The sequence below is a fragment of the Ptychodera flava genome, chromosome 20 (genome assembly GCF_041260155.1).
Source record: "Ptychodera flava strain L36383 chromosome 20, AS_Pfla_20210202, whole genome shotgun sequence".
NCBI lineage: Eukaryota > Metazoa > Hemichordata > Enteropneusta > Ptychoderidae > Ptychodera > Ptychodera flava.
Window position 1 is genome coordinate 32,995,773 of NC_091947.1, and position 27,037 is coordinate 33,022,809.

Sequence of the window (27,037 nt, forward strand, 5' to 3'; positions counted from 1 at the left end):
TGTATACAAAGTCACATGGTTTGGAAAACGCTATGTATTTCTATGGCAGTTCACTGAGGCAAATACTACAGTACGGAAAACTGTAAATATCTCAGAAATAACTGGAAACACTGACAAAATCACATCAGATAAAAGTTCAACATCTTACCAAAGATATCTGCATATCGATTAAACTCTGATGGCATTGACCATGGTAGATGGCTCAGATAAAAAGTAAATACGGAGCTAACTCAAACTCCAACTAAAACAAAAATGGCGGAATGTCATATAGCAAATACGCATGCGCACGTTTATTTCACGTCACAAAAAGAAGTGAACGGCCTGGTGTGTTAACTTCAGAGAAATCTGAGCAAGTTCATAGGAGGAATGGATGAATGGAAAGTTACCTGTGAAGGAGATGCGAGAGCTGAATTTGTCACTAAAAATGACAGCAAGTCCACCACCACGGGACGGGCGCGGAAAAGACTGTATACAATAGCCAGGGGGTGTAATATCGGCACATTTAGCTTCATCTCCCTTGGGCTTCAACCAGGTTTCTGTAAGGAACATGAGCTGGACTTTATAATCCAAGATGAACGTTGTAATTTCTGTTCTTTTCTCTGGCTTGTTGACTGAATGGGCGTTGAATAATGCCAGGGTTAGTCGATTTGAAGACTTGGAAGAGTTTTGCTTAGTTGAGAGCGAAGTGAGACTGCTGAATTCATCAGCTGAAATCTTATTTCTTGCAATCAGATGGCCAGTGGCAATGCTCTGTGTTCTGGTAACTTCCATTGGCTGCTGTTTATATCTGCCAGCTGTACATCCTCGCTTGGTTGGTGGAATCTTGCATAATTTAAGGTCCTTTATTATCTTCCAAGTGTTGGGTTTAAGCATTGATTGACTACCATTCATCAGCATGGTGTTAATGCTAATTAAGGCAGATCTTGTATAACACAATGTGACCATGACTGCCAGGTGGAGACAAAATAGCTGAATGTACCTCATGGAGATTTCTGTTTGACCTGGGTAAATTTTCTTCTGGAAATGGCTTCTTCACACAGTGGGTCTTGTGGGAAACCGTGGTTGAGTTGATATCTTGGCAATATTATACAGGTCTCAGCTGGGTTGCAACAAAAATAATGAAGCAATGAGCAAGATATCTCGGTTCAAAGAGAGAGCTCAATCGTGTGGGTGCTGCTGGAAGCGCGACCCCCTATCATTTCAATATAATTCTTATATTAATTGTTATTGTACTTGGGCCTCAGCCCAAGTACATTTGTTTTCATTCCGTGGGAAAAAACTCTGTAAGGTATAACCATTCCTGGCTGAGACCAGGGAGGGCAAAATGTCTTGGCTTCATCTTTCTTGGCATAATAAATGGCGTAATGATGTTAACTGAATGGAAGTGCTGCTCTCAGCCAGTCTTGAATAAGTGAGATGTGAATATTAATGCTTCTCTATCTGAGTTTTTGCCACAAAATCTTCTGAATATTATCAAAATGTGCATCGAAATGCAACAATTAATGCACCCTCCGTTTCCTAGGCGATGGCACGACCCTTGCTACACCCACTGGACGAGCCAAAGTGGGAGGGGTAATTTCAGTTTGGTCGAACAAGAGGGCTCGAGACCAGAATTTAACATTTAAACTTGAAACATGTTTAATCGCTGACAAGATGTGGACTAGTGTTAATCGAAGTAAAATTGTGAAAAGGAAAGGTTTTATATCCGGACACAATGAAAAACATTACGACTGGAAACTGTACCCCCAGTTGAGAATAGTAATGCCCACAGCGATGGAGAACACTTATCCTTGAGCTGAGAAAATCAGACCATCATTTCGAAATAGAGCTGCAGATTCGAGAAGCTCGTTCAAAATAGCTAGGTACACCCCATTTATGGGGTGGTTTCGAGTTTTGAGGGCAAATTTCGCCTCCTTCATATAGAAATCGTACGTTTGTTTTTCCAGGAGAACACACCATTTGACACAAAATTTGCATGAAAAGGGGTCGCCAGTAAGCACGTGGTCAAATCTGGCATAAGAAACAATATGAAATGTTGGGTAAAGCCAGTCCAAAATAAACTGATTTGAACTTTTGTGTTTTGTAATTTATACCACTGCAGTAACATTACCTTTTTTTGACAACATCACACAATATAATACGTTTTGAAACTGAATACTCCGACGTATTCTGTGTCTCCTTTGCTAAAAAATACGGTATGCCGATTACCATGTAAGGAGATGATGACGTCAAGACAGATTTGTAGTGTGTTTGGTCCTGGATGGTGCACGAAGTTTTGTCAAGGTAGCTTGTGTATTTATTTCCTAAATGGAAGAGATTAGGGTCGATCTAAACGAGGGCGAAGAATGTTATGATCCTCTAAGCGAGCTGAACTCTAACGCAAATGGTTGGATAATTTGGAGGATGTCTAGAATAATCTCGTCTCATTAAGATTATTTGGCGGTCAGTATTGGATTTCAACTGCGTCACAAGTTTGCGAAATGAGTATTCCGTCGAACGGTCAACGAACGATATTTTAGAAATCTGGAGACATGGCACATCGCATTTTTATTTTAATATTTTATATTTTACAAAAGATGTAAGAAGCAATGATTTTGTCGAAAATTCTGAAAAAAATATAGGAAGATTTGATCGCAAACACATTTTCACTTGGGGTCAACTAGCTCTGCGTACGATGCTGTGTGTTCCGCTACAGCTAATCGCCCCGCTCACAACAGCCCTGCAAAGACCCGTACGCGCACGTAGGGTCGGTGACTTCAAATCCATTTTGGGACTTGACGTAAAAAGCCAAATTACTGCCGAAATTCAGCGTTCTTGGGCCCAAGTCGTATCCCAGCCTACCTCAGCTACTCGATCGCTTCCAAAAATGACAGTCTTTTATTCACTTCTCGTAAATAACCGTCGATGTCGGCAACTCTCTCGCTAGCCCTGCGTACGATGCTGTGTGTTAGCTGTAGCACATAGCATCGTACGCAGGGCTAGGGGTCAACATGGGGTCGCAGCCATGTTGCCTCAAAACTTATTTCTGTCTGCACTCAAAACTCAAAAATGTCGGATATGAACCTGAAAAATCGATGCAATTTTGTCAAACTTCGGCGAAATTTCAGCATATAGACAAAATTTCATCTAGGTAAGGTAAATTTACTGAAATTTGATCGACAAATAATCCTGAGCTTGAACGTGACAGCTCGCCTTCTCCGGGAAGTCAAGTATCCAGCTGCCCATACACAGTTGCCCATATGGCCAGGTTTATGAGATTGTTTTCAAGCGATGGCGGCAGACCGTACGGGCTCTGGATATGAACCTACCGCCGGTGTAGCTGTAATAACTGTTGCGTTGTTTTTAGTGCCCACGGACGAAGTCCTGGGGGAGTTATAGGTTTGGTCATGTCAGTCCGTCCGTCCGTCCGTTCACGCAGATATCTCAGACATGCCTGGTCAATTTCTTTCAAACTTTGCACAAAAATAGTACCCAACCCCATACAGATGCACGTCGATTTGTTTCACAATGCGATCGAATTTGGCCGTGTTAGAGGACTTTTTAGTTTACACCTCCATAGACTCCCATGTATATGGCAGTTCTCCATAGACTTTCATGTATAAGGCCAAGAAAAATAAAAATTTAGTTTCTCATCGTATTCATATTGCCTAAAGGATCGCAGTGACACAGTTTTTTGTCCCCACGGATAAAGTCCAGGGGGCTTATAGATTGGGTCATATCCGTCCGTGAGTCCATCAGTGAGTCCATCGGTTCACGCAGATATCTCAGACATTTTGACAAAATATCATGTGACCTTGGTGACCTTTGACCTCAAATATACATTATTGTCCATAACTCAGTAACCACAAGTGCTAAACCTTTCATATTTGGTATGATGGGACACCTTATGACGCCACATATTGTACCTCATTAATTATGTGCATATCTAATTTTGAGCGAGCCAATAGAGCTAGAGGTCTGATTTTGGTATATAGGGATAAGTTAACAATATAATTTGTTTGACAAAACGTCACGTGACCTCAATGACCTTTGACCTCAAATATACATATTTGTCCACAACTCAGTAACCACAAGTGCTACACCCTTCATATTTGGTATGATAGGACAACCTTATGACACCATATATTGTACCTCATTAATTATGCGCATATCTTATTTGAGCGAGCCAATAGAGCTAGAGGTCTGATTTTTGGTATATAGGAATAACTTAGCAATACAATTATTATGACAAAATGTGACGTGACCTCAATGACCTTTGACCTCAAATATATATATTTGTCCACAACTCAGTACCACAAGTGCTACATCCTTCATATTTGGTATGATAAGACACCTTATGACACCACATATTGTACCTTATTAATTATGCGCATATTACTTTTGAGCGAGCCAATAGAGCTAGAGGTCTGATTATTGGTATATAGGAATAACTTAGCAATACAATTATTTTGACAAAATGTCACGTGACTTCAATGACCTTTGACCTCAAATATATATATTTGTCCACAACTCAGTAACCACAAGTGCTACACCTTCATATTTGGTATGATGGGACACCTTATGACACCACATATTGTACCTCATTAATTATGCGCATATCTAATTCTGAGCAAGCCAATAGAGCTGGATGTCCGATTTTTGTATATAGCTACTGGATGTCCGATTTTTGGTATATAGAATAACTATAGGGTAGAAATCTAAATATGCCCATCTAAATATTAGACATCTACCATCGAGAACAAAAGAAATTTGCTGTAATTTGAATATTTAAGGAGTTTAAGCAATTTCACTTTAAATAAAGAACCCCTGCCTCAAACTCCACAAAAGTTGCTAGACATATTTTGCCGTTGTCATGCCATTGCTTCATTTAATAACCAGTTAATCAAATGCCTAATTGACAGGAGGAAATTCAAGACCATATTTGAATAGTAGTATATATTGTCCTCAACATTACTCTATCTCGGCCCAAGTACTCATTGCCTTCAGCTATACTGCCTTGTTATTATTTTATTATTATTTATTATTATTATTTCTATATACTATTAATATTAATTATTATTGACAAAGACTACTGATTTTTGTTATATCGAACACTGCAACCTACCTTTGATATCAAGTGAACAACCAGTTGCCTCAACGCTTCCAGTGCTTGATCTATAATATATTGGATCCCGTCCTTTTGGATACTCGTCGTAAACACCGTAACGAAGGTGACCCCACTCGTGCACGATCAACTAAAACACAGGAATAGAGTAAAATCAATTAGAAAACAAACTGCCTAGGTAGCAAAAGATGGATAGGTGGATGATAGCATTGTTCAAATGTGCGGTATCAGATTTTGATTATCAATTTCAAAAAACAGCATTTCAATCAGCAAACTAGAACTTTTTTATAACTGTGGTAGAAAAACATTCTGCTTATTGGCGTCTCCTTTGGATATCGGATGACATAAACACATTGATACTATCGATTTCATGCGAATGTTGCTGTAAAACATATGCGAAAACATTTATGTTTTTATTTGTTGACATTGTGGTCACCTTCTTCTTTCTGCTTCTGCTGCTCATGTCTGACAGATTTGGGCTGCCCAGATAACATCATTTTACGCTGTACGATGTACCTACCCTCCCCGCGGTTCCGTATAGACATTGCACCGATGGATCCATTATGTACTGTGGCGTGAGATGCATGTATTCGCCACCGACCCCACATTCTTGTATACCAGATACATAGGGTTCATTATCTTCTCCTTCTGCAATTTTGATCTTACACTTGTCGTATCTTTCATAGGTCAATGGATCGTAGGTTGGCGAGTCAGACCAACTTTTCGGAACTAAGATGGTGATTTCTTTAAAGTATGCACGATTTCTTTAAAGAAATGTGAAATTTAGCGATAATGTGATACATTAGATTTATATTAGCAATATATATTCTAATCGTAAGCCAGAAAGGAATTATCTCTATAATTAGACGATAACTCGTTTACGACTACGCTTCTGATTGTTAGCTTCAATGATTTGTCATTTCAATTCAGGCGAAGAAAAAGAAATTCTCTGCGGAGGCCATGATTGTTTCAAACGATGGGTAGGTAGATCGTATTTCATTAGTTTTTTTCTTTCAATATTGTTCTTAGTTTTGCAAAATGTATTTTGTACATATTTTTCTCAAGTAGTACATTTAGTACCATTTACTAAATAGATTTTAGCGCGTAGCTCTTTTTAGCGAATTTGTTTCCTTACGAAGAACACGTAGTGTGTTGCAATTGTCCAAGTAATGCTGTAGGACATTTAAGAACAGCACTGATAGCATTGATATGAATGAATGAATGAATGAATGAATGAATGAATGAATGAATGAATGAATAAATGAATGAATGAATGAATGAATGAATTTTAAAATACAAATGTTTCTCTACAAGATATTCATTTGATCATCAACAGGACAATGTTTTCATAAAATACGTTCATATACATATTAAGCTGAGAATACTGTACTGTACATAAATTTGCATAGTTCATCACTACCACCAAACTTTTCAGCATCTTGCGAATTATAATACCTTTCTAAAATACATTACCAAATGTCATTGTATTATTAATGTAAGGTCATACACTTTTATGAGGAATCAATACGCGAAGTCAATTTTCGATATCCGTCACAGACAAGTATGACTGAAGTGTGGCAGAAGCCATGTTGAATTCAGTAAATTCTTGATCGTATTTCAACTCATAACGTACGGTACCAAGTCACATGGTCAAAATCACTCGGCTAAATCCCCACCCTTTAAAAAGAGTGGTTCATATATACATGCTAATTTAGATTTAGCTGTTGGCGCCGCAGTGCTAATGCTGTCTGCAGTGATAAACATGGGCAGTATTACATATGTGAAAATTTTATGAAAACAAACGAGCTTGCGAAATGGACGAAATCCAGTCAGTCGAGTCCGTTGAACAGATTTGTTTTCTCTCGCCGCATCTTAGAAAACATAAGTTCAGGAATATCAGAATAACAGTTTAATACAGAAAAATTAAAATTGATATGAACATCTCTGATCTATCATGATGCAACTTAATCAAGATACAAAATTCTGTAACGAATTAGGTTGTGGAAATTTCTGTAGGATCTACTGGCAGCTGGTTCATTTTATTCCTTCGAGCGAGAGAGTTATCTTCGATGTCAACGTCATGAACGTGAACGGGCATTCGAACCGTTTAATGACAAAAGCGGAGCGTTGACGTGGAAGGTTGATGAAATAAAAGGTTATCTGAATAACTTTATCAGAATGAATAAGACGCATCGTTGTTCTGGAGATCAAAGCTAACAACGTCTGAATGTGAATGCATGACACGTCTGAATGTGAATGCATGACGTAAAGAATCTATATCCTCAAAAGTGGACAATGTGATCAGTTCGCAAACCAAAGTTGAAGAGTTATCGAACCGGTTGGGTAACTATCGTTGATTTCATGTAACCCGTTTTAGATTTTTTTCAAACTGGGGTTCTCATGAAACAAAAATAAAAGGAATTATTAGTATTACTGCATGTAAACGTATTATAATTTCCATCTATGTATCTCTTCCCATCGGTTGGACACTAGTTCTTGATCACCGTAATAAAATAGTAACGTCTTAAAAGTGTTTATTATTTTTATTTCGGGAGCCTTCAGTTATTATGAGGTGATGGGCTGGAGGAATTGGGGAAGTCACATATTACATTGCTTTGTTGATGATGGATGCAAAGTCTGAATGAATTGTGTAACGAAACTTCACAACAATACTGCCTTGGTTAGTGAATCACCATTAAATAAAGTACATTTATATCAATTATCCAAAGTTTATAATTGAACATATATGTTAGTTTTATATCGGAAAGACTTTGTTCAAAGTTTTCTCATAGACTCCCATGTACAGTGAATCCAAATTTTCAGTGAAATTCCAAAATCAATTTTTTGCATACATATGCACTTGAGGCCACCCTATTTTAATCAAGCACACTTATGCCAATTATCCAACACCTATATATGCACAGATATTGCGAGTTTTATATTGGGAAATACGTATTCATAGTTTTCTCGTAGACTCCCATGTATATTGGATACACATTTTCAGAGAAAATGTATTGTACACATACGCACTTGTAATATCATCCTTTTCTAATCAAGTATATTTATGTCAATTATCCAAGTCTATAAATGCACAGATATTGCTAGTTTATTTTGGAAAACACTATTCACAGTTTTCCCACAGACTCCTATGTGAAGCAAAATCATCATTTTCGATGAAGTCCAAAATTCAAATTTCTTGTACTCACATGCACTTTTTACCACCCACTTCAAGCAAAGACATTTACATAAATTATCAAACATGTATTAAACAACAGATAAAGCTAAATTTTGTAGGGTAACGCTTTTAATACTTTACTTCCACGTATTATGATTTGATATGTAAGGATGAAGCACAATATCTTTGCTTTCAGTAGTTGCCTAAAAAGCATGCGTGAAATCTTATGACCCTTCAAAAATGCCTGCGCAAAAAATTTCGCCCCACCCCCAAAACCCCTCGTTTATTAACACATGCTATTGTACAGTCAGCAAAGTTACTGATGAAAATTTAATTCGAGTCCGGACAATAATCCATTAGTCAACAATAACAATAGTCATTACACGTGTATGAGCATTGTAGAAACGCAGAATACTCTGCATTCTAACATGTTACATGACCGAAAGTTACAGCAAATGTGCCATTAATATCCTTGCTTATAATATAACAAAGTTATCAGTTCTATCATGGTTATGCTGACATTTCAAATTTTTCAGTTTGGAGGAAGGAGGGAGGGGTAAGGTCACATTTTAGAAAGGGGCAACATGAGGAGGGTCATATTTTAGAAAGGGGCATGAGGGAAGGGTCACATTTTACATGATGGGCCATCCTAAATTCCCTTTGCCCACCCTCTCATAAAAACTGAAGGCTCCCTTAGGATAGCTAAAAAATTGGATATATAAATGTCAATTTTTTCAAATGGGGATTTTTGAATACCTACATATGTGAATAGTCCAAAACTGGGAAAAAAAGATGGGGTCACCGCGCTTGTTTTTTTACAAAATGGCATTAAAAATTCACGCTTTTTCACAAAATCACTAAAAATCAATAAAACAGGTCATCATTTTCATATTTATATCATGATTGCATTTTTCACGTTTACACTGTAAAAGAATAAGGAAATTATAAACCTTTGCTACTTTGAAGATTTTACTTACATTAAAATTGAGTTCAAAAGTCATCATATTTATTTTTTAACCTAAATTGCAACAAATATGCCCCAAATTTTAGGAATGGGAGAGGGTAATTTATTAATTATTTATAGTTTCTACTAATGTCAATTTTCTCAAACTTTGCCAAATAATAGCTCCTTTTGTGAATTTTTCAAAACCACATTTAGTTTAGTAGGTCACCGAGCTCGATTTTTCACAATTTTGCAAAATCTAACTAGAATTTACAGGTTCTGGCGATAAACTATGCTCTCCCGGGTTCGTCGCGCGAGGGCGCTCTTCAAATGCTGCTGATGACCTGCAGTGGCAACCTGCAGTGGCCTTGTTCAGGCATGGTCATGATTCAAGCCTACCTGTAAACTTTAATGAGAGGGAAATGACTGAACAAAGCAAAGACTTTTAGGTTCTTCTACTTTTTTGAGTCTATATATTAATACAGCATACAAAAAATCACTTATTGGGGCGACGTCAAAAGTTCAATGTAGGATAAAAAACTTAATTCCCTTAGTTTCCCCCCAAACCCCCACCCCCCCCCCTAGAAACCTAATTGACTTATATTGAACCTGTTGCCAGGCTCTTTCTATATAAAGCAAAGCTAAGGATCAGTCAATTTAGAGGTGAAATAAAGTAATGCATCGCTAAAGCCCCACTAGCTGTACTCTTGAATTTGTTGACCTCAAATTATCTACCTATTCTCTCCTCTCTGAAATCTATCCTGTGAAGAGATGTGAGTTTTACTGCATTAGGAAACCATCCCTTTCAGAAATATTTGACATGTTAATTAAAATTTAACAGTCATTTTGATTTCCTGACATTTTAAAAAATTGGTAATATTACAAAGGAATCAGAACACACAGTGTCACGGCTGAAACATTCAACCTTATGCATTACATTGGACTACTCTGTGCAGTTTAAATGAAGATTTCAGTGCAGGTATGCATAGTATCAAGGGTTTAGCTTTTCTGCATGGGGCTGTGATTTAATGTTTGGGCAAACATTTAATCGCAGTGTAATCTTTATCTGGTTCAAAATTGCATATATAGCCCCGGCAGGTAGTTAATAATAAGTGTGTACACAGACCTAAATGACTACATTGTCACAACTTATTTTAGTTTGAAAGTAAAATCATAAAAATAATGCTAAAAGATACAGTTAGTGTGGCTTAAGATTGGGAACACACTTTGAGTTTCATCCAATGTAATAAACATACTAGCAACAAACTTGAAGTTTATCAATGAATGAACAAGAACAACAACAATAAAGTCCAGGTTTCTCCTTCCAGAGGCATAAAAACTATCTCAACTGTCCTGGTGGTTGTAACAACTCAGTTCACACTGCTCCATTCAGGCGGACTACACGTGCACCAGAAATTTAGAGTGCAACCATAGACAGTAGAGAAACTACCGTCTATAGTGCAACAGAAGCCAACAGCCTGCATTGTTTACACTAACTAGGCCAGGTGCAGCTCTGCACCGTGTTAAAACAACTCCCTCCGCTGGCTTCAACACGAAAGTGTGCATTTCTGCTCTATTTTTTCAAAATATTCATTCCCCTGGCAATTTTTACCTTAAATCGATTTGTAGGATAGAAACTTTTTTAGGTCAAACCCCCCCACCCCCAAACTAAAAGAATTAAGTTTTTATCCTTCATTGAACTTTTGACGTTGCCCCTTATTGGGGGGATTAGGTTGACTTCGCTGCAGGCTAAGTAAGTTGCCACACACTACGTGGAGCCATGAGCCGAGGCCGTGAACTTGGCGTTTCTCCAATACACGATGACAATCGTAAAGGCAAGCCCGCAACTGACACAAGTGTCAAGATTTTTTAGGCTAGTTCACTCAAATCGACAATGCGACGGCCATTCTTCCATTCTCCGGTAGGTCTACTAGCGACACTATCATTGGAATCATAAACACGACCTGCTCTTGTATAGCGAATCAGACTTCACACTTCTGACTTACGCTGTACAGGCTACGGTCATGGTGCATTTTTTTTATCTCTTCGCTGAATTCTCGTACCTTCAAGCGTGTTTTGAGGGCACGCTGAACATTTTCTCGGCGCGATTTTTCTTTACCTGCAGACGACATTTTGTACAACGCAAAAACGTTCGGAACGTCACTATGCGCGCGTGGTTACTATGGATACATTTCTGCGCGGAAATTGGCGCAGTACGCTTATATTTTTCCGATCGTACATCCTTAATTCGATATATGTCCCTAATCAGGAAAGTCCTTTCATATGCAAATTAGGAATTGGCTGAGGTGCAAATGCTTATACTGTTCAATAATAGTATCTACCATATACATAGCAAGTTTCGTCAATTTGGATCAGGTCAATTAAGATATATCCCTAATTGCGAAAGTTCATCAAATTTGCAAATTAGCAATAAACTTTCTTATCGCCCGTTTACGTCTTTCATGGCTAATAAATCCATGTGTGCTCAACATTTATAGCAACTCTCTTCCATTTCCGTGCTGCCGTTTTTAATGTATGTCAGTTGTTTTCTACAATTGTTAATTATGCAAATGAGCATGAAATATGCAAACCACGGTCATTAAAAACTAATCGGTTCTTGGAAGTCTCGAACAGAATCTATGTACTAGGTTTGTTTCTGATCCGATAAGTTGTTCTTGAGAATCGCGCCAACAGAGAGACGGGCAGGCAGGCAGACTCACACAGACACACAGACTGACATCGCTGCGACATGAGCTCACGTATGTGAAAATGTGAACTTAAATTCCTGGCCGAAAAACGAACCGCACTTGCCTTGTTATTATGAAGTTCGAAATCCATTTTAGAATTACTGGGAAATTTATGCGGAATTGCCAAAAAAGGCGATTTCTTTAACAACATGCTCTGTAGCATAATGCAATCGGGTCTAAGTTTTACAGGACTGTTCCTTCTGTTATTCAATCGTTCAAGAGAAATATAAAGTCAGCAGAAGGATATATGTTACCGTGTAGCTGTGTAAAGGTCACCTGATCCGGCGATAAACACCTCTTTGATTTTCTCAATTAGGTCTGGATTTTCGGCCACGTTTTCTTCTATCCCGATGAGAATTCCCGTATATCCGTTGTTAACGAGGGATATTTGCTGTGGTGATCCGTTGGAAGGCAACCAGCAATGGACTCCAGGTTTAATCCAGAACAATGAAACCATAACAGACAGGAGGCAGACCCTGTTAATCTTTGACCACATGACGTAGCTCCAAGACCTTCATTGAAACACAAAACAATGCCAGATTGTTTTGAAAAATAGGGATTTCTTCAAATTTTGTTTGTGATAAATACCAATTGAGACAATTGCATTACGTGTGGCGTTGTGATTTTCACCAATATGCGCCATGAGAGGAAATTTAATAATTAATATAACTATTATATACAAATAATAACGCGAATAATAATACGCTCAATTTCCGTGAAAATTTAAAAATAAGGGTATTTTGGGTCGAAAAGACCAAATATGATATCAATTTCACCGCCCCATGTTTCCATGGTAACCATTTTAGGGGTTGAAAATTTCAGTTTTTCTACTATCCAATGAAAAGTTACTTTGATTGATATGAAAATTATCTTGCGGCGGGAGTTCGGGTCAGAGAACACAAAAACCAGACTTATTTTAATGTTTTTAGTTGGCATGGTAACTATTCTAGGATTGAAAATGTTACTTTTTCCCTTATTTTTATTAAAGAACTATTGATTGATGTTAAAAATTGATAATAAGGGTTTTTCTGGTTAGCACACCAAAAAAAATCACACTCATTTTAATGTGAGATGTTTCCATGGCAACAATTCAGGAGTAAAAATTACCTGTCTTTCAAAGATTCCATCTAAACTCCAGGAATCAACAGAATGTGTTATATCAAACGGATATTTTGGGTTAGAAAGACCAAATATCCAGTGTAAAAATCCAGTAATCAACAGAAATATTATACTAAAGGGTTATTGTGGGTTAGAAAGACAAAATATGATATCCATTTTTGCTGCCCTGTGTTTCCATAGTAACCTATTTGCGTTTTAAAATTTCATTTTTTTCCTTAGTCCATTAAAAGTAATCCCAGTTACTGTGCAAATGCTCTCCTAAGTGTATTTATAACAGCATGAACTCCATGTTCATTTTTGTTTTCTGTTGCCATAGTTACCATTTCGGTAACCACAGTCTTATTATGCATTTATCGAATTAAGTTTATGCCTTCAAATTAATTTTATATGCTGAAATTAATTCTACTAGTATCCGAACCAAATCCTCCTTATCACCAAATGTACCATAATATTTATCACAAGCAGTAATAGTAGCGCACAGTTTTTTGTTTTATTTAAAACATAATTCACTGGTACTTATTTACTTTATGGATTTATAATTAACGACGTATTCAGGGGTTTCATTAAGAGCCGGCAGCCGGCGAAATTGACCGGTTACTCTCACGATTTCGCCGTCTACTTTTTTGGAAATTTGAACTCTTTCATAGCTAAAATATTTTTTACCTTCTGAAATGATACGGACAAGTTTCACAAGTTGTGTAATCAAACTTCTCAACGGCTTTTATGGGAAACAAAATTTAGAAGACAAGCGACTACTACGATCGCCGTGTACTACGATGCATCACGGTCTTGCGTATACTGTCTCAATAAAAATCGGAATTGCAATTGACGATTCTATTGGCTACCTGAATTGCTGATTCCTATTTGGTGACCTTTATGTACGCTAATGAAAACGTGCATACTACACCTGTCGGCCGTCGGTAGCTCAACTCAAAATGGTCGATGAACAAATGAAGACGGAAGCGATCGCAAGGTCAGGCTTCGCTGTACGATCCTCGGTTTTGAAGTGGACCAAGAAACAAGAGAAGGATAATTACGTGGATTTAAACTGTTTTCGAAGGCAATGACCTGATTTTTTTCTCACGTAAAACTTTCCGATTACAGTTGGAATTTTAGTAAGCCGATGTGCGTTGCACTGCGGTAGGCGTAATTGTGAAGGAGTATAACCAGCTGGATGTATGATATTTACTGCTCTTCGGTCTATCAACGCCAATAAGAACGTCGCCCAGAGTGGTTACAATACGATCAGATCTCTAAATTCACTTCAAAAGCGATCGTCAGGTTAAATCCAAATGTGCGCTTCTGAACGTACAAATTTCCATATCCTATATCAAGGTTCTTACTTTGCATAGCCATATAGTCAAATAACCTTGAGGATCTTTGATTCTATTTGCGAAATATGGTAATGATTGTCATTTTTTATCATTATTCGTTATCCTTTTTACCTCCCCAGTGGTATCAAAGTTCTTCATCAACAGATTTCCATATCAAACATCAGGGTTCTTAATTTTAAGCATAACATTATGAGTGTTTCATCCAGGATGGCATCAACAAGGGGGATTTTCCCCTTTACGAGAAAATTTCGGGGGCATTTCACCAGTTCATGTGTTCTACTTGTACCTCTAAGGTGTGACTGGCACCATATCATGGAAGGGGGAGTGGTCCCCTTGACAAATTAATTGGGGGGTGCCAACATTTCAACAGAGGGGGAATCCCCTATCCCCCTGTCTAGATGTAACACTGTATAATATCATCTACATATCAAATTTATATCATTAACAACAGTGTTTTATTATAGTTTACCTCCTAAAAGCATAGAGGGTCTAAAGACTTGTTTTCTTTGTTCAAATTACCGTCAACATTACCACATTTTATCATTTTTAATTATGAATTATCATATCTCATTCATGTCCGGGATTATCATCTTGTTAAGGCTACCCGATCCAAGTCTCCAATGATTGGCTACTTTATAGATATTTAAGAAATAGAGTTGTACATACTATTTCCTATGCAAAACGACAGCACTATCGTGACATTTTCAGGAACAATTCAAGAAATCCGTCTATAATTTGGCGTTGTATAAGTGATATTCTCTCTCATGATAATTCTCGTTCACAAAGTCCTTGTATTTTGTATAAGGGTGAAAAGCTAACAAATCATAAGAATATTGCTAAGGTTTTCAATGCGTATTTTACAGGTATTGTTAATAAGTATCATTCCAGTCTCAATGCTTCACCTGACATGGGTCTTATTGATAACTGGGTTAGTTCGAAAATTGGTGCTACCATGGCCAATTTTAAGATTCCTCCGATTTCTGTTAATTTTGTCACAGAGCAGCTTTCTATACTAAGTGAATGTAAATCAGCTGGTTACGACAATGTCTCTCCCAAACTCTTGAAAATTGGTGTTTCTTGTATTGCAGAAACTGTTACAGAATGTTTAATTTAACAATTACCAGTGGTACTTTTCCCGACTGTTTCAAATGTGCTAAAGTAGTTCCGATTCATAAGGGAGGCTCTAAGAGTGATGTAAACAACTATAGGCCTATCTCACTTCTGCCTGTTCTCTCTAAAATACTAGAAAAACATGTTTATATTAGTCTGTACATTTTTATGCATTCAAACGATCTTTTTGTCAGCTGACAATCTGGTTTTAGACAATATAACTCTTGTCACACTGCTTTAGTCAAGTTAACTGACCAGCTTTTACAGAATATGGATCAAGGATTGTATAGTGGTGTATTGTTTTTAGATTTATGTAAAGCTTTTGATCTTGTTGATCATAACATTTTGCTGAGAAAACTTTCTGTTTACAGGCTTTCTGATTGTCCCTAAAGTGGTTTCAATCATACCTTACAGGAAGAAGCCAATTTGTTAGCTATTTAGGTGTACACTCCGATATTTTGTCGATTACGTGTGGTGTACCTCAGGGGTCCATTTTGGGTCCACTTCTGTTTTTGATCTTCATTAATGATCTTCCCCTTTGCCTCAACATGGGAAGCTTAGATATGTTTGCCGATGACCAAACTTTGTGTGTTTCTGGAATTGACATTGAACAAGTCGAGGGGAGACTGAATGGAGATCTCGTGCCAATCTCAAACTGGGTTCATAACAATAGCATGGCAATTAACACCACTAAAACAAAATATATGATTGTTGCGTCTCGCCCCAAAATTTATCACTTAGCCGACTCTGATATTTCATTTCACATTCAGATCAATGATACTCTCATTGACAGTGTTGCTGTTCACAAACTACTTGGTGTTCAATTAGACAACATTTATGCTGGGATGACCACATAGATAATTTGTGCAAGACTTTGTCTGCAAGAATTGGTGTTATAAGACGACTACGCCCCTTTTCTCAAAGGAGTGTTCTTTTGCTAGTTTATAACGCTTTGTTCTTGTCTGTAATTGACTACTGTTGTATTGTTTGGGCTAGTACGTCTAAGACCAATCTCCAAGATTGTACAAACTCCAGAAAAGGGCTGGTAAGGTAATTTTCGGAGTTGACACGACTTTTCCTTCTCGAACAGTTTTGTTAGTTTGCACTGGTTGCCCATAGATTTACGTATTGAATACTTTACAGCTGTTATGACTTTCAAAGCTTTAAATGGTCTCGCACCAAGCTATATTAGTGATCTATTCCAACCTCTCTCAGAAATGGATCGTTTAAATACTCGTAGTTCTAGTAATGGTAACCTTTACCCACCAATGTTTAGGACAAGCATGGGTCAAAGATCATTTGTATATCGAGCTACTAAAATTGGAATTCCATTCCCCCAACTATCCGTGACTGTGAAGCCTTGTCGACGTTTAAATCAAAACTGCATTGTTATCTTTTCATGAAATATTGTAATGAAGGCTCTGACTTAGACTAGCCTATTTTTCCTTTGTCTTCGACATCTTCTATTCGTCTATTCCATACGTTTTTGTTTATTCGATGATTTGTTTGTGTATTTTCCTTCTTTTCATGAGGGCTCTGATGGAAATTACAATTACTTTACTGTAATCAGATTACCCTCTTTAAATAAAGTGTAATAATAATAATAATAATATTTAGGCCTAATCTCCCAGGAAAATGGCTTTTATGATATGAACACAAATTGCCCTAGAACACTGCTGACTATTCCCCTGAAAATACTAGAAATTCAAGTGACTGTAAGCTGTAAAATGTAAATTTTAGCTCATTTTCCAGGGTTTCCGGCCTTCGGCCGTGAGGGGGAACACCCCCTCCCGGACCCTTCCCCGACGACGACCGCTTTGTGGTCATGGCAGCTGCAAGCCGCCAACTTTTCCATTCTAGCCCCCTACTTCAAAACTTAATGAAACCCCTGCCGTATAATAATGTTCATTTTATAATAATTGATTTTGATTTCTTTGCCTAATTCCAGGAAGAATAATGAAGAAAAATTTATTTCTGATTGTTTAACTAAAGTATGGCCATGTAGTGGTGCATTATTTTTTGTGTGACCTGACGTGACCCCATAATTTCTATGAGTCTAATGATTAGCTAGATCTCCCTTTCCATAGCAATGGCTAAATTTGAACACGGTCCCTGTATACCTTTAAACATTTTTTTTAAAACCCAGCAGGCCAAGACAAGGGGAAATATTACAAGTTAAATGTTTCATGTTTAATATTGCCCAGGGCTCGAAATTAACTTTTTTCCCTGGTAGTCCACTTGGGCAACCATATTCTGATGTTGGTAGCCCGGTGACACTGGCTGGTAGCCCATACATATTTTAGATCAGGGGTATCTTTTTACGTTAACAAGACAAGAAAGGGCTATTTTACAAGGTTCTGCGCATGAAGTGAATTTTCTAGTCTTTTGATGTGTATACTTGCACACCTTTAATGCCCAAGGAAACAGGTGTAACGGACGACAGTGGGACTCAAAAGTTTTGGCACCTATAAACAACCCGTTTCACTCTCACAGTTGTATGCAAATTTTAAAAGTCGCCATGACAACATGACAACAATAAGGCCTTTTCAGCACTGAGAAATACTGTAGCAGGGCTAAAAATAGACCATGGCCCTTCTGTTGGGAGGAGGCATAATTTCCGTGTCATTGTGATTGATACATTATTATCAAAATGCAACGAGAATGCGTTTTTATTGGCCATCGTTTCCTGTGCCTGTCATTCAAGTACGTCAGTTCAGATATGGAAACTTTGTTGCAAAGTTCCACCGCACGGCCGGTCGTCTCCAGAACAAAGTCATACTATGGTAAATTTCTATGCCCGGCTGGGTTTGACTGCATTTAATTAGCTCGTCCCAAAGTGACGGACGCATCTTTCAACCTTTCAGCTTGGTGAAAAACGCATTTATTGAATTGCCATAGGCCTGTGGACTCGCTTATTTTTGCACAAGTGCTACATGGACATAGGAAAAAGTCGTTGAATACTCACTGTTTCAGTGAATCCGCCATGATGAGAGTTCTCAAATAAAAAAATGTTGCCGAGCTCGAATACAAATGTCTTCAACGTCATAGCTATACAAGAGTTAGCATTCCAAAGTCTGTAACCCTGATTTTTTCAAAGTTCGGAGAAGGCCGGCATTTTCATCTGAATGATTGAACGACGTGAAACGCAAAATTTCATCGCATATTATCTGGCAATATGTACAATATAAATACTGTATACCGTCGCTCCAGGTACGTATAAGCTTATACTCGACAAAATGGCCACAGGCGGCGTGAACTTTCTGAAAGGATTTCCTAAACGTCCTACTTGTTACCTTAGAGACTCACTTGTGATGTCCTGAAAAGTTTTCTCTGCAGTAATTCTAGTTTCTGTCAACATGCAAAGCTCAACGACAAGATTATAGCACAAGACGTAGTGCACAGACTACACATTCACGCGCAGGTAAACTCCTTTGCGCATGCTCATATTGGCAGACTACACTGGCAAACGAGTGCGCATGCGTGAAGGTATATTTGCAGCAAATACACTGGCATAGACTCTCCACAGTCGCTGTGCCTTGTTTCGTGCGCGCCCACGACTGCCTGCATTCGAACACCTCTTTTTCAGAATTTCCAAAGTTTCAATGAACTGTTATTAGATTTCTATATAATACTTATAGCCCCTAAACTTGTAATTATAATTCCACCGACGTATTCAAAGGCGCTGAATAAAATGAAAACAGCAGGCAAATAAAACCGAAACAAGTTTAAAACTATAAGACAGCACCAGCATATAAAAAATGGGAGAGTAAAATCGTCACTTAAAATACGCGTGCTTAAAATGATGAGATTGAATATGGATGCACGACGACCATTGTGTTACGACTTTTTCATATACGGAACCATAGCTCAGACATGTATCAACCGATTTTATTCAAAGTTGGTATTAGGGCATTGATGTATGTTATACATATGTGTGTCGATTTGTTCACGATACGATCCAATATGGCCACATGGCGGCCAGTTTGTTACGATTTTTTCATGTACAGAGCCATAACTCAGACATATTTCCACCAGTATCATTCAAAGTTGGTACAAGGACATTCACCTATGTCATACATATGCACGTCAATTTGTTTCACGGCATGTAGCAGTTAATGATTGAATTTTCGTAATTAGGATATGTCAAGAAATACTGCATTAAATTTCATGAAACTTGGTATAAATGTTAAGCTCACATTGTTTCAACAGTAAAAAAGACATTTATCGGTGTCATGTTACCAGTACCAGGTGCCCGGAGTGGGTAAGCGTACCCTGCTAGCATGCTACACCCGTTAGGATTGGTCCCAGAATTGTCTAAAAACTGTATGAAATGATACAGAAATTAATCACTATAATAAGTCAAAGCCGGGAATGCTGTCGCTAATCATTTGAGTGACCGAAGTGGCATATTTGGCCACAATGTTATCATATCGACCGTAGAACTTTTTGAAAGTCCTAATGAGTCTTTTTGATGTGTATCCCTATCTCACTATTTTGATGCCAATGAGCTGTGTCTCTGTTGAAAATCAGCATAGGAATCACAAGCCCTACAATACCTTAGAAGTTGAGACACGTACACACACCATAAGCAGGTGCAGATGGAACATTACTTGACAAGTTGGAATAATTTATGATTTCAAAATGGAAATCATCCCTTTTGTCATACAGCTTAGTGTGTAGCCCACTTGTAGGAACAGATCAAGATATGAGGCAGAGTTGTTTCTCGGTTGTTGTTTGTAAACATTCGTTTGATACGCAGCTGTTAAACCCTCAGACATTGAGACCAGTCTGTTAAACAGGAATTAATTATGTGGCAAATCTCTTCACTACACAGGATATTAGATTTAATCATCGTCGTACACCACGCCCTCTTCGGCGAGTCTTATCACCCAACGCCTGATTTTTGCGTAGGTCAGCGGAGCGGAAATTATCGCTCTGGCCTGCGATATTAGATTTAATTGGCAAACATGTTATTGTTCCTCTGGTGTTTCTGAATTTTGTATTTGATGATCTTCAAAATAATCATTTCCGTATGAACGGGATTGCAAGTTTGTGAAATTTTGAAAAAAAATACTCTCAAAGTCGTCTGATATTTTGCAGGAATGTTGGGAATCTGTTTGCAACTTAGTTATTCAAAAAAGGGATGTTGATATTTTACATACTCCATTAAAGGAGCCAATTTTCAGGATGTGGTATAACTTCAGTATACCTACGTCTCAAAGGAGCGACAATCAAAATACCTAGCTCGAGGGAGCAACACCTCGCTAGAGTCTCGAACTCACAATACTTAAATCGTGAGTCCGCTACCCGTACAACTGGGCTGGTGGACAGGAGATAGGAATACACCAGTCAGCCACCGACCCAGATCGCATACGTTCAGCCACAGGCGTGCTGTTTTCTGGGTAGTTTCTATAAGTGTAGTTTATTCTACGTTCGACGTTCTCTTCCGTAGCCTAATCACGAAGAGAACGTCGAAACGTAGAATAAACTACACTTATAGAAACTACCCAGAAAACAGCACGCCTGTACGTTCAGCATACTAAATTATTTCATCAAAATCTGCCCCTCAGTAAAGGTACATGGTGCCGATATCAGAAAGCAAGTGGGATCTTGCAGTTTGTGTATAGCTGTTGAATAATTCTAATACATAACCACATGACATTGTCAGTCTACGACATAATGAACGAAATCAAACAATAAACAGAATGTAGTTCAAAGAAAAATATAGTTATTTGTTGACATTATCCTTTAACATTTTCGCGTGTCATGTACTCTTTGAGCAGTAAATAAACATGTTTCACTGCTTGCGAGTTTGCAACTAACAGATGTTTGGGTTTAAGTGGTTCAAAGAATTTATCGTCCTGACCTCATCTTCACCTTATCTTTCACTTCCCAAATGTGTATATAACATTAGATAGCGAATTATACAAGCACGTCAAATCCAGTATACTGTATAGTTCTTTAAAGGGCAGGGAGATTAAAATGACGTGACAAGAGGTGACTGAAATCAGATGCCGCTGAACCCACGAGTGTGTGAATTCAAAATTCAAACAGTAGTATCAATAGAGTGTAAAAAGTTCACGGAAAATATAAAAATACCATCGGGGCAGTAGACTTTGAAAAGTTGCTGCCCTACGTCATTACGTGCTCTGAATACCATGTATCACATACAGTACACAATAACTTTTACCGCATCAAACCAAGCATCATAATTCATTTCCACCAGTCCATTGGGCAGGTAAGTACAATTTCACCTGCCCGAAAAATTTACCTGCTCTAGCGGGCATTTGTATCCTACTGTTTACACTATTGGAATTGCTTTCACATTGTATGTAATAGAGTTGGTGTAATGGGGTTTAGGGTTTTTTTTGTATTTTGATTTGTTTTGTTTATTTTTTGACATGATATACAATCTTATAATAAGCCTATCGTCCTGGTGATATAGTTTACGGGTTGTGTTCCTTATACCATGAGTAAAGTACTATACAAAGTAACACCTCTTAGCAAGCTGACATGAATATATATAAGTACTTTCCCTATTTCGTTTCGCATTGTGGAAAGCCCCCCAAGCCCTTGTATTTTCGACGCCTGTCTGTTTTTCTCAGTTGTTTTCATGATGTACAGGTGACAGAGGGAATGAACACTTTAATATCAGTGAAACTGAATCGAATGTGACATAAAAAATGAATCGAAATTATGTGAGACTTGACATTGTAAATTTTAATGTACAAGATGGAACAATCCGTTTTCTCTGTGCATTATATAATTTGAAAATGAAAACGTGATTTCACATTGTAATATCGCCAGAAAAGATTTCTATGTAGAGTACACATATTTTGAGACAAAGCGGCGGCATTTCAGAGGCAGTTACTTCGAGCAACTCGGATTTTCTGCTCAGGGAAGAAATTAAAATATGAACATCAATTTTACAGTTGGGATTTGAGATTTGTCTTATTTTAAAAGGTGACAAAAGCGGGCTACGAAAAGGGGATGTACATGCACTGCGGTTTTCACCTTTGGATCTTTTTCAATATATTTCAATGGGCTCTGTAAAATTAGTCACCCCTTTAGCCTCAGCAGTGCAGTGCACCTAGAGAACAAAGGTTGCTCTCTTTCGGTTTGTATGCTAACAATGTCGACTCAATTGACTGTATGGGTTTCAGGTCATAACTACGTTTCTAGCATAATAGCGACACCGATGACGTAAAACTCACTGTCCCATGACATTTCTCCCGTGAAAACATGTTTATCAAGATTGGTTCCGCTAACAATGTATAGGTGTTGGCAAACTTTCAGACGGTTACGTTGAATCCTAACTTAGTCCGACAACTGACATTTCTCATTGTCTATTTTCAGTTTAGTTCTCCCCGTCTGCCAACTTCATTCTGCCTCTGTCCCCCTAACCGCGTCTCTTTGCCAGTTGTCTCTCTCTTTGAATCTCTGACTCTCTGATTTTGTTGCTTCTATGTACCAATCTCCAATCAATCATCCCCATTTGCATTTGTCTTCGATAACAGCTTGGTCTCTTTCATACCTAGACATGTTTGGCGACCGACTGAAACCTCATACTATACAAACAGGTCGGAAGGTCACTTGGACTGTAAATAGCATTTCTATACGTACCTTTTAAAGTACGGTATCGGATCACACTATAACTTTTGTAGTATGTGCGTTCAGAGGTTTATGGCCACCATTGCACGTCTCGGACAAATCGGTTAAGGTAGTACGCTACCATTCTATATAGGAGAGCGCCCTCTTTTGTCCAGAAGATGTACATGTTCCTTTTAGACTACCTAACCTGGTGAGTGTGAATAACAGGACAAAATGGCAAAAAATCATGCTAGTGACCTTATAATATTTCTTTCAGAAGTTTTTTTGAATCAAAACAACCGAAATTATATTTTGCACTGAAAATCGACAGTTATTTTTATTTTGAAAGATCAGTAGAGAATAATTAACAATTGTAGCTCTGACATAATATCAGAAAGCTAGAGGGTCAAATCTCAGGTCTAACCAAAATTCACCTTTTTTCGTCACGTTTTGCTGTTTAGTAGGAAAATTTGTGCGGTGACCCCAACTTTTTTTGCTTCTAAATCAAAGAACACTGTCTGTTTAATATATATTGCTGTACGTTTGAACATTTTGAAAATTATTTTGTGCATTTATATGAAGTTTATATTTTTAAAAAAGACTAATTTTACAGTTAAATGATAAATTTAGGGTCTAATATTTAATTTTTAAGACAAGACATCACAAATTTTAGTTGATTGTCCTAATTCAGCTGTCCTGGCAATGCAAAAATGTGGTATGCACACTGGGATCTGTTAATCGTTTGCGATAAAATAGAGATTCTGCTGGTAAGTGCAAATTTCGCAAAATGGTAGATTTAGTGGTTTTCTGTCAATTTTGGCATGTGTTTTTTCAAAAATTTTGCATGGGTACCCCATATTTTTTTCATATCTTTGCAATGTACACATAAAGATTATTCCAGAAAAGTCAACTTCAAGAATGTCCCAACATTTTTTGGAATGGTAGCGTACCTCCTTAAGTGACGAGGAAAAAATTATTAAATTGAATTACTCATAATCCATGGCTTTTGTCTACGTTTTTTCTGTATGTCTGTTGCAATGGGTGACGCTTGACTCATATAGAGTAAGATAGGCAGATGCTCTCTTCAACTTGCACATTGTTGCGGTATTTTTTCATTTCTACGATTGAGATCTAATGACAAGTTTGGTGAAACATGTGTCTATTAAAAAATCCTCCCCGTTCATCGTGGCGTCAATTGTAAACAACAATGCATTCAGACGAACAATTTCCAGCAGCTCATTCAACTGTTTGCTTCGACGGTTTCTCCTTTGCATGTCTACTGCTAGGATTTGTGCATAATATCGTGAATAAAGTTTCGCTTTCGAATTTTATGTCTGTTTGACCAACACAATACTCTCACCCCAAAGCTGTTTCTTAAATGCTGAATGCCAACTCACTGAAACTTGTAACAGCCAATGGAAATACGCCTGGCTTTTACGTTAATTTCACTTTCACTTAGTTTTCATCTACATTAAATATGGAAAGGAATTAAAAGGACTTTCTCCAGAATAAGATACATGCTTTTTGTGTGAATTGGACACGCAAGAGTTTTCTGGGTAACGTCAACAACAAAAAACCTACCTGCCTTGAGTATGCAAGGTAACTGTTAAGAATATGTCGATGCCAGGAATACGCTACAAGTCGTACACTTGGTACGCTCTCAGTGCAATTCTCTTCTCTCTCTAACCGCACAGAACGCAGCGAGATCTCTGCCAACAGAAACTCCTATAATAGGTATTCCTGTTGTCAGTGGCAACTTCAACCAGCTGTGGAGAACTCTACAACTGTGTACAAAAGACAGGTCTATAAGTCGAGGTGTCATATCTTGGTTCCCCATAAGGGACTACAATAAGCCAGACAGAGAGACAGTAGATGGACCTCAAAGTTAAATGGTTTTACTCCGGAATAAAAAAAAGAAGCGTGGTATTTTATAGACTGCGAAATCTACACATTGTCTACTTAAATGTTAGACGTTTGAACATGACCAAATATTAGATGAGGCTGCAATGTTTGTTTATGACAACATTTATTACAACCGTTGGGTCACACCTACAGTTTGCATTAGAATAAAAAGGGAACCATACCCTTTAGTATTTTTACAGTTTGCAGTTTTGTTTACTGACAAGGACAAACGATTCATGTTATATCAAGCACTGCAACCTACCTTGGATATCCAGTGAACAACGAGTTGCCTAGACAGTTCCACTGAAACCCTTGATTTTATTGGATACTTGTCGTAAACACCGTAACGAAGGTGACCCCACTCAAGAACGACCAATTTAAACACGGAAATATAGTAAAACTTGTGACACACTGCGTAAGTAGCAAAAGATGGATAGGTGGGTGTTAGTATTGTTCAAACGTGCGTTATTAGATTTCAAGGTAGTAAGTGCCTCGAAAGTGAAACTTAAACTCTTGCTCAAACTTTCCTCAAGGAATGTTTAAACATAATTGTCTTACTAAATCAAGAATAAAAATCGGGGTTACCGTGCAAAGTTTGTTACTGAACAAATAAATTACTAAAGATTTACTGATACTTGAAATTCAAAATGGCCGCCATCCCTGTTTAACTCTATGGAGAAAAGTGAAATTTTCGATTTTCGAAAACAAGACGGTGAAAATTTTCCTTAAACCAAGAGCTTTTAATAAATTGAGCCCCAATTCCCGCAAGTGGTAGATAAGAAAAGAATTGTAAAAGTTTGAAGTTCCAAATATCGTTCCACGAAGCGTATTAGTGTATATACAATTAATCTAAAAAGCCGTTTCACTCAGCAAACGAGCAACAACGGTAGATAAACACTCTGCTTATGGCCGTTTCCTTTGGATATCAGGCTGACATTAACACTTTGATATTATCGATTTAATAGGACTATTGCTTTAAATATACATAAACTATTTCCTTTTTATTTCTTGATATTGTGGCTAGTTCGCCTTTGTTTTCTTCTTCCGTTGCTCATGTAGATCTATATGAGAAGTCAGAAATCGATAGTCTGCGCCCCAACCTGCGCCCTTATTCTGCACTCTCGACCTCTCAGGGTACAGATCAAGTTCCGCTGGTAAGTGTAGAAATCACAAAATATCCAAGGTAAATGGAACAACATATTACAATATTGTTTTGGAAACCTAAAATGTGTAGTTTGTCCATTACTTTTTTCCGAACGACTTTTGCTCCTATAGGTAGTTTAACTTGGTGGTAGATGGCTTGCTAGGCTATATGAGTCTGCATAGTATCAGAATAAGTCAACGGTGATGTCCCCAAAAGTGCATGGGTAAATGCAAGCGTTTTCTCTGGCTTACTTATTTTGTTTACTAAGTCTGCTTTATCTCATGGTCAAAAAAGATCGGCCTGAAGTTTCCCAGTTAACCAAATCGGCGCAACATCTTGCTGAGACGCACAGGCGGCGAATTTGCCTGACTGGTGTCCGTTTTAAGAGAATATCTGAGCACTGACGCATGAACTGTGTTCAAAGAGGTAGCGGGACTAAACTTTGATCACTAAAACTCTAGAATTGTCTATGGTGAACAAAAATCCCCAAAATAATTAAAGGACATGTCGTTGACATGTCAATACGTTGAAAATGTTGGCAATGACTAATAAGTCATCAAAGTATCAGGAAAGTCAACTGCACAACCTAACTGATCGGGTATTTCCCCATGAAGGCGGGACTTTACACAATTATTATCATAAATATTGGCTATTTGCCGTCTAGCTTTTTACTTAGTTTGACGTCCTACATGTTTTTGTTCTACATACAGGTAAGAGATAATATATTGAGTCTAATATCGATACTAGACGATACCACAACGATGTGCCTTGTAGCCAGCCACGTTTAGTTTGCGTAGTTGTCAATTGTCCGATTTTTATCGGCGATTTTGAGACTCTAATACGGATACAAGAAGTCACTAGAATGGGGT

The 27,037-nt window shown here is 37.8% G+C and overlaps 1 protein-coding gene across 1 annotated transcript in view; it reads right to left on the reverse strand.

The window, feature by feature from the left end:
• The window catches only part of LOC139120708 (calcium-activated chloride channel regulator 4A-like), a 64,728-nt gene extending 39,820 nt beyond the window's left edge, over window positions 1-24,908 (reverse strand). The window contains exons 1-4 of the mRNA XM_070685245.1: window positions 24,704-24,908; window positions 12,224-12,481; window positions 5,625-5,868; window positions 5,105-5,234 (exon numbers count right to left, since the gene is read on the reverse strand). Coding sequence (XP_070541346.1) covers window positions 5,105-5,234; window positions 5,625-5,868; window positions 12,224-12,465 — 616 coding nt within the window. The 5' untranslated portion in view covers window positions 12,466-12,481; window positions 24,704-24,908. The remainder of the gene's footprint in view (window positions 1-5,104; window positions 5,235-5,624; window positions 5,869-12,223; window positions 12,482-24,703) is intronic.
• Between the last annotated feature and the right edge of the window lie 2,129 nt (window positions 24,909-27,037).